The 9,621-nt window shown below is 40.4% G+C and overlaps 1 protein-coding gene across 1 annotated transcript; it reads left to right on the forward strand.

The window, feature by feature from the left end:
* Positions 1–342: 342 nt before the first annotated feature.
* Positions 343–7,439, forward strand: nr4a1 (nuclear receptor subfamily 4, group A, member 1). Its single transcript, XM_042492033.2, has 7 exons — positions 343–499; positions 2,201–2,978; positions 3,082–3,211; positions 3,873–4,036; positions 4,140–4,342; positions 4,605–4,783; positions 6,251–7,439. The coding sequence occupies exons 2-7, from the start codon at positions 2,211–2,213 to the stop codon at positions 6,505–6,507; spliced, it is 1,701 nt and encodes a 566-aa protein (XP_042347967.1). The 5' UTR covers positions 343–499; positions 2,201–2,210; the 3' UTR covers positions 6,508–7,439.
* The last annotated feature ends 2,182 nt before the right edge of the window (positions 7,440–9,621 follow it).

The raw sequence follows: 9,621 nt of genomic DNA on the forward strand, positions 1-9,621 counted from the left end.
GATATCAAAATCATCTCCCAGTTTGCAAGCAAAAGCCACTGTATTATTCCACAAAGAGACTCTTGTGCAAACTGTCGATATATGGGCTTCTTATTGCTCAAAATATTCAGTTATATTCAGCTTTATTGAGTTTTATTTAGCTGTGTGTGTGTGTGTGTGTGTGTGTGTGTGTGTGTGTGTGTGTGTGTGTGTGTGTTGGGAGAACAATGCTGCGGTTCTTCGCAACGCGCGTCAACGGAATCCCGGAGTGCGTCATCGAACGTCTATTCTCTCAAACGCGCGCTGTGATTGGCCGGGGGCTGGAAATCTCCCCGCCCACTGCCCGGCCTTGTATGGAACCTTTCTCTGACGTCATGGGTACAACAACGCGGATCCTATAAAAGTGTTGCGGAGACCTGAACGCGGAGGGACTCGCTCCTCATCTGGGAGACACTGAGGATGACTGATGGTCGTTTGTGGAGTACAGACAGTTAAAAACACGTGTAGACGGGCACAACAGGTAAGAAATATTCGTGTTTTTTTAATATAATTTAATTTCTTTCAAATAAGTTTCATTTAAATGCGGAAACGCATCATTTTACTGCCGCACCTTCCTCATTTATTGATCAGGGAGCAAGCGAAGTTACAGGTGTTGTTTCAACAGCTCCTGTATGTGTCAATATTCGGGGGATATGCAAGAAAAATGTGCAAACTTGCATTAACATTTTGGATTAGGTGGACATTTTGCACATTCTTGCATACAACTGTGCATTTTTTATCTGTAAAGCAGACGTATGGCATATGTTTGGAAGTATTTGATTTATTTATTTATTTTATTTTGCTCGAGATTACTTTGTTATTATTATTTTCACTTACTGTGTTCATTCTAATGCATGAAAGCACCAAGGCAAACCCCCTAGGCAATAAACCTGATTCTAATTAGATCAAACTTTAGTGCGATTGCACAGAGCTCTAGTACAAAATGCAGTGTAACATTCAACCAGAGGTGCAAAAAAAAAAAAACCAAAAAAAAAAAACAGTTAAGTGCAAAGTAGTATTCATGATAAACTAATATTAAGAATCCATGTGGAGTATGGAATAAACAGTAAGGTGTAGATAGGTATGTATTAAGTTATATACAGGTTGAATGGTATGATATGGATATGCAAAATAAGTTGCATCTGTACCGAAATAGAGTTCAAGTTGTAAGTGTAGCCTTTATACATGTAACATATCTCTCATTTCTTGGCATTAAGCCCTGTTTGAAAGTCAATCCCAACTTACTTTACTTTCTAGGAATGTGCAGCTGACAGAATTAACAACATAGTAATATATGCCACAGAGATTTATCACTGTGGCTGAGCAGCAGATCACTTTATAGTTGTTTTTTTTTTAATTAAGTGTAGGATGCTAATTCATTTGTGTGCAGTTCTGTGCTCAAGGGGCAGATGCAGCAGTGTGCTGATTCCCTAAGGGGAAATCTCTGGTTCACTGTGTTGTAATTGGTTTATGGTAATTTAGGTAAAAATAAAAATGTAAAGGAGCAATGTGAAGAATTTACACATTGCCCCCCAAAAAAAAACGTTCTATGGGGAGCTGCAACAGGTGATTTAAACATATAAACCCCCTAAATAAAGCAGCTTCACATTAAAAGTAAATGTTTTTGCGACACCATTCAGCTTGTCACAGATGGGCCACTAGCCCAGCACCTGCTGATGTGTGCTCACCTTCTTCTCCTGACAACTTAAGTTCCAGATGTTTAGGAGGACCTAAACATCTGGACCTCTTCTGCAGAGGTCTCCTCCTCTCCAAAACAAACAGACCTTTCAATTTAAACTAGCAAAAATACTAAATAAAGCTGTTTCACATAAAAAAAAAATCAGTGGCGATGCAACATGGTGATCTCTGTAGACGAGGACCCGCTCTTTATGTTTATAAGAAGCTCATCCTAATGTTCCTTATTTCCAGGTGATAATACACTACAGAAAACTAATACTTGCATATTATAATATTCAATTTTTGCCAATTTATTTTCCTAAATCTTACACACTGGATCTTTAATTTAATTTTTAAAATGTGTAATATTCCAGCATATGACTACAGTACACTGTGTACGGAGAGAGACAAAAAAGGGCCCAGCCACAATAACTTGCCAGAGCTAGTTAAAGATATTAAAATCAAGTTTGTTTAGTTCTAACATCTTTGATTACGTCTTTTTCAGTCTTGCAGCCATGACTTGCATCCACCCACAGCATGGATCTCAGCCCTACGAGAACAGCCTTGGCAGCGCAGAGCTTCAGAGCACAGACTTTATCTCCAGGCTGGCAGTGGATATGAGCAGCCCACAGGACCACCTCTCTGCTCCATCCCTGCCAAGCATCAGTTCCCTGGTGGACACTCACGTGGGCGACTTTGACGCATATTCGTGCCAGTTCACTGCCGCCCCCGCCCACGTCACGCCATCGTCAGGCCAGGAGACTCCCTTCAAGCTGGACGACCTCCAGGTGTACGGCTGCTACCCTGGAGCGTTCACGCTGAGTTACCCGGACGAGGCTGTGTCTCCCGGTGGGTCAGATTATTTTGGTAGCCCCGCATCAGCCTCATCCCCTTCAACCCCCCGGTTCAAGAGTCAGCATGCGTCCAACTGGGACTCAGCCTTCGGGCCGTACTCACCCAGTCCAGGATACTGGGTGGCAGAGGACACCTCAATGCCACAAGAGCCCTCTTTCTTCACTTTTGGCTCTATGGAGGATATGTCTCATTTGGGTCAACAAGTACGAGAGCAGGATCCTTTCACTCTGACCCACCCCCACCCATCTGCACTGACCTTGATGGAGCAAGCCAGAATCCTCGATGGTGCTGAGCAGGTGGATGGGAGCTTATCACCTAAGTTAAAAAGTCCCAGTGGAAATGAGGGCTGTTGCGCCGTGTGTGGGGACAACGCCTCCTGTCAACACTACGGGGTTCGCACCTGTGAGGGATGCAAAGGGTTTTTCAAGGTAATAGGATCTGACTTGTCTGTGCAGCCAATTAAACAGAGAAACATGCCATCTGACTAATTGTTTTGTGCCAGTATTTGTAATTCTTTCTTTTATTTCACAGCGTACAGTACAAAAAAATTCCAAGTATGTCTGCCTTGCCAACAAAGACTGTCCTGTGGACAAGAGGAGGCGGAATCGATGCCAGTTCTGCCGTTTCCAGAAGTGTTTAGTTGTGGGGATGGTGAGAGAAGGTGAGTTCAGCACAAACCCAGAATTAGACAGGGTTCATACATGCTTTTACCAATAAACTTCAATGACCTTTCAGAAACTTTTCTTTCCCTTTGAGGCAAAAAGAGGGAGGCATGTAAAAAAAAGCACTGGGGAGGGACTATTTTATATTTAGTTTACTACCAGTATTTGAAGAAAACATGGCCACTGTGGCTTTTTTTTTCTTGACAAAACTTCTTTTTTAAAGAAAATATTTTGGCCATTTTGAATTTTTTGGGTGGTGTTTGTAAAGAAAACGTCTTTTTTTCCTTTTTTGGGGCATTTTGGGCAATATTTAAAGAAAACATTTCAGCCATTTTTTTAGAGGAAATAATTTAGCAATTTTTTGTTCTTTAAAACATGCAATCCAGTTCACAAACAGAAACTGTAATGACAGAAATTGTTGGATTTTCACATTTCCAACAGTCTTTGGACATGTTAACATATAGGTTTATGAAACGTATTTCCATGAATTGACTTTTCATGACAAAACTTTATTTAGACATAAACACTTATACATATTTAATTTTACAAAACGTTGTCAGGTCTGGAAATTTCTGTTTGCAAATTTCATCACTTTTCCGAACTCTGATCAGGCAGTGAAGCTGAACTGAAAGTAACAGTAGATTAAAATTCTTTTTCAAGTTGTGAGAACGGACAGCCTGAAAGGACGAAGAGGTCGCCTGCCTTCGAAGCCTAAAGTGGCCCAGGAGGTCACGACCACTGTGTCTCCTGTGAGCATGATCGCTTCACTTGTGAGGGCCCACATTGACTCAAACCCCGGCGTTGGGAAATTGGATTATTCAAAGGTAAAAAAACAAAAATAATCCCTCTTTTTTGTCTTTTGGGAATGTATGATTACCCACTTAGTGTTGGCATCTGTTTTGAAATTCTTCTTCTTTGCAATTTCAGTACGATGAGACAGATGTCAATCTGAACCAGAAAGAGGACGCTAATGACATCAAACAGTTTTACGACTTACTAACATCCGCCATGGAGGTGATCCGGAAGTGGGCACAAAGCATCCCAGGTTTCTCTGAGTTCTGCTCAGAGGACCAGGAGCTGCTGCTGGAATCTGCGTTTGTCGAACTCTTCATCTTGCGTCTTGCATATCGGTGAGTGCAAAAATTTCATGATGTTTGGGCACCCAGTAACTCAGTTGGTAGAGTGGGCGCCCCATGTACAGAGGCTGTGTCCTCGCTGCAGCAGCTGCAGGTTTGATTCCAACATAGGCCCTTTGCTGCATGTCACCCCCCCCCCAAAAAAAATCTTAAAAAAAAAAAAAATTAAAAAAAAGTAATGACGTTGGCTACACAGTATATATGCACCCAGCGTGGATAAAATCAACAAACTATGTTGTTTTTTTTTTCTTTAAAGTTCCAATCCGGAAATGGACAAGCTCATCTTCTGCAACGGGGCCGTGCTGCACAAAATGCAGTGTGTCCGAGGCTTTGGCGACTGGATTGACTCAATCCTGGAGTTTTCTCAAAGCCTTCATCGCATGAAGTTGGACATTTCCTCCTTCTCCTGTCTCACAGCCCTAGTCATAATCACTGGTAAGAGCTTTAGTCATCCTTTACAGAAATACACCACCTCCAAAGTGACGGCTTGTACATCAAATAGTTATGCTGTGTTACCTGAATTTTTTGAAGGAAACTTTTTCTCGCGTACCTCCATGGAAAAGGAGACCTCGTTTAACAACAGCAAAACTATATCAAAACCTCAGTTTACAAACTCTCATGCAACTTGTGCAGTATAATCTAAGTCTTATTTATCCAGTCATATGTTCAGTTATTTCCAAACACATGCACTCTCATCATGAATGGATTAATGATCAGCCAAGGGGCCCAAAATATCAGGAGCCCCCTGGTCTTCACCTGCAAAATATCACTCAAATTTATGCATACTGACAAGGAAGAGACTCAAAAATGACCGTGAAGAGACACAAATGAATTGAAACACAGCAGAAACACAGCAGGCAGGAAAAAAAGAGGCTTTGTTTTATAATTTACCCATCATTTTTGCAAAAAACCCTTTTCTTTTACTGTCAGTTCAGTTTTAGAGAAAAAGCGTGTGTTTGGGAAATACTGATTATACAGCTGGCTAAATGAAACTTGAATGAAACTGCAAAAGTTGTGTGAGTCTTTATAAAAGTATGTCTTTATGTTGTTTTGCTGTTGTTGCTTATTTCTATGCAAATTGTTATTTTGTGTGTCAAGTATCTCTTTAGCACAATTTAACTCATCTACCTTTAGATGATGAGATGGGCTTCAACCCGCTCTACGCCCGGTAGAGTTATTTTTATTCAGCGAGGAGGACAGTTAGCAGGAGGAGGTTTGATTGGTGTGAACAATACAAAGCTGTTACACAACACAAGACTGACACGACAGGTGTTTGACAGAATGTAAAACGACCTCACGTACAGTATAGCCCAGAGAACATGTATATGACAGCAAACTAAACATAACCGTGGAGCAGATTTACATTTAAAGCCAAGGAATTGTTCCAGCGTAGCTGCATTAACACGACTGACAACACCAGTCACCTCAATAGTTGACATGTGCAATGATGCTGGTTGCAAATGCGAGTGGCCCTCTCTAGAGCCAATGTTTGGTTTGTCCATTCTGGGTTACTGTAGAAACAGTAGAACAGTAGAAACACGCTCCATATGTAGATATAAACAGCTCTTACTTTTCGGTGATTATATACCAAAGAAAAAATACTTATTATATTCAGTGTCTTACAATATATTCTCCTAAATCCTACACACCGGATCTTTAATATAGTTAATGTTTTGTAGAAAGATTTTCCCAATTCAACTTGGAGTTGTGTACTTTTTAAAGGTGATTAAAATCAAATGAGTGAAGAGGAATTTATTGGATCAAAACATAAAACCATTAAATGTCCCCTAATGGTTCCAAAGTTTGCAGCCTCTTTTAACAATGTTTGTTATTTGTGTGCTATATAAAATCAAAATATTAAGCATTACTCATGACTGACATACATCTTAATCTCTGTTGCAGACCGACATGGTCTCAAGGAGCCCAAACGTGTGGAGGACCTGCAGAACCAGCTCATTACCTGCCTTAAAGATCACATCTCTGGCTGCGGCTCCGGCTCGCTGCAGCCCAATTATCTGTCCAGACTTCTCGGGAAGCTGCCTGAGCTCAGGACTCTGTGCACTCAAGGCCTCCAGCGCATCTTTTATCTTAAATTAGAGGATCTTGTTCCTCCGCCACCAATTGTGGAGAAAATTTTCATGGATACACTTCCATTTTGAGTTTGAGACAGAAGATCTGTGATGTGTAAAATCTGGAGTTCATGCGAGAGCCAAAGAAAACAGACAAGTGAAATTGCAAAAAGCAAAGAAGAATCTGAAGGGATTATGCAGCTCCAGAGGAAAAGTGCTACTTCTGAATTATAAAGTGAATGAGTTATAAAACTTGCCAAAGCAGCGTGTATGTGGAGCCGTCACAAATTGCTCTTCATAGTTTGTTTTTACAAGACATTGTGTACTCTGCAGATGGGCCAGCTCATGGACCAAAAGCTGACTGTTTACATACAACACGGTACCATGAAAGGAAACACTTCTGATGAAGGGAAGACGATTGCACAAATAATACCTGCGCCATCATTTCAAGGATGCAATGAGCACAATAATTTTGCTTTTTTTGTAACAATCTTTTGTTTATGAATTGCACACAAACATCAGACATAGCATTATTGTGATATGTTTAGCTCAAGTGTTAAAAATCGGCATTATGCTTCTGTTTAGTTTAAATACTTGAGGTGCTCCAGGATGTCCTTAAACATACAAATTATTTCACAGAACCACTCAAATACACATTTAATGTCCACACATATCAATACGCAAAGCACAAGTCCCTCAGAGCTCCAGTTTGCTTTGTATCTAATGCCACCATTTGTATTTGGTGATCAGAAAGTAGGTTAAACCTACAGAATCATTCAGTGGTATCATTCATGTATCATGAATAGACATTAAACTGAGCAGCTAATATACTGTGTATCATCCAGTACAGTCTTATACACTGGTCCTGTATGTAGATTATTTTGAATCTGTTTCAAACCTGCTGGTGTTGTTGCCACGTGAACTGCAGTTTGGGGAAAATGTAATGTTGTTTTGGGTTATTTTTACATACTAAGAAGTTATATTTTACTGCAGCTGAACATGAAATAAAATTTACAACTTCACTTTTCAGCCATTTTTGTCATTTTTGTTTAAAATATCTAGAGAAGCATGTTGAAACATGCGACAAAAAAGAGTCTCTATTGTGCTTGGATTTTACACATTACAAACACTGAATTACCAAAATTTTTTGTCTAGTCTTCCATTGTGTGTATATGTTGTGTGTCCAGCAGCCTTTAAGCCTGAGTCAAGTGTAACTTTTTCTTTTGGCAGCGAATCAAAACAGACTCCAGCAAAATGTTCTCCCGTCCACCTCCCTCCCAGTTATGTGCTAGGCTCTTTTTAGAAACCAGTGGAATTCCCAGTCCGGTCTCAAGTGACTCAGACTACTTCATCATTGTGTAGTGTCACACTCTCACATGCATGTGTGTGTGTTTGTGCCTCATTATGATTGCACACCTTGTACTGCTTGAAGAAAATGTTGCGACAAAGTCAGGGCAATAAAAGACTATTTATAGATGATAAGTAATAGATTACTCAGGTGCACCTGTTAACGTGGGTCTCTGCGGTTTTCTGTGAAAGTCAGCAGGAATACAGAGGCACAGGATCATTAATAGAAAGTTAGAAGATCACCAAGGTTTTAGGAAATCATCACATTTCAGTCAAACACAAAATGATCAGCCTCAAGGTGGTGCTAAAGGAAGGAAAGGAAGGTGGATCACCAAATTGATAAAGCTTCACCCTCTGAAGACCATGAGTGTGTGTAGAAAATTTCAAAATAGTACATCTAATGGTTGTTGAGATATTTTAGTCTGGACCATAGAGCCAGACTGATAAAGAAGCCAGGCCAGTACATTAAGTTATTGCCAATATTTAAGTGTCGCCGTATATGGTGGCCTGTAAGTACCAAGATATTGCAGTGCAGCACAGAAATGTTAAAGATGTATTTGAGGTCACATAAAACAGTGTCTCCATTACAAGTCTATATTTTAACCGTAAAATGTCCCAGTCAGTGCATGTCTTGGCCATAATTGGAGGAACAGGAAAAGGGGCCTTGATGGCCATATGGACACATTTTGCAATGACAACTTTAAACCTCCTTAAACCTTCCTTTAAGGCACTATACATAGCACCACTGCTGCCCCTAAAACTAAGTGGGGCCCCTTTAGCTGGATGCTAAATAGTGAGATTATGAAATTTGATCAAGCAAAATTCACCAAATGCATTTTTGACTGAAGAGACTTAATGCAGTTGTATAGGGGGGTGTGTACGGCCCTATGGGCGTCTTTGCCTAAGGCCCTCCAGAATCAGGGATAGCCACTGGAAACGATCAGGGTTATGTTTCAGCAACAAAACTACTTGGTTAGGTTTAGAAAAAAAAAGATCATGTTTTGGGTGAAGTATGTGCATTTGTTACGGTACACAGTAATGTGATGTAAATACATCATTTGACTGACGTTAGTGTGCAATGACTGTACGTTAATTGTGTAACGTTACATTAAACAACATTGAGTTTTGGTTTCACACGGAACATGAACTTTGTCTTCTGGATAAAAGTCTTGTTGAGTTTGACGCATCCACCTTCTGCTTTACGTGGACTTACTCGCTCTTCACACCATGTCAGTAGCTCTCAGCATTGCTGTGGATGGGTTTACATTAGAGTTACTTAAAAGCCCTGTACACCTCATAAACACGCTAAAGACTGCCTTTGGCACTCATATCACATGACGAGGGGCGTGACAAAGTGGCAGTATTTCACGCCTTGGCAGCCTGACATGTTACAGTGTGTTTTCAGGAGATTTTTTTAGTTTTGGTTTACTCTTACCCATCAATAATGAGTGAACTGCTCGTCCTATTGATGTTATTTACAGTTGATATCCTAGAACATGGTTGCTAGCATTTTTCTTTTGCTATTTTTTCATCATGGATGTCATTAGCTATCTATGGAGGAGGATGACGTCCACAGTCTGAACAGGTGGTGGCCAGATCTAGATTTGTGAAACTCTCACAAACTGCTTCCTTGTTGTTTTGTGATGTGGCAGCAATGTGGTTACGGTCTGGTAAGGTTGAGGAACAAAAAGCACTTGGTAAGCATTAAGAAAAGATCATAGTTTGGGTTAAAATTATTTCGTAACATGGATTTACCATCTAGACATGACCTTCTTGATGCCAGTTGCTGGGCTCTGATACGTCAATAAGTTTCTTAATCAGGAGATCAAAATTGTTGGTGAAGTACAACACCAGACT

This window comes from Plectropomus leopardus, chromosome 9, assembly GCF_026936395.1.
Source record: "Plectropomus leopardus strain MGB_pleo_1.0 chromosome 9, ASM2693639v1, whole genome shotgun sequence".
NCBI classification, from domain to species: Eukaryota; Metazoa; Chordata; class Actinopteri; order Perciformes; family Serranidae; genus Plectropomus; species Plectropomus leopardus.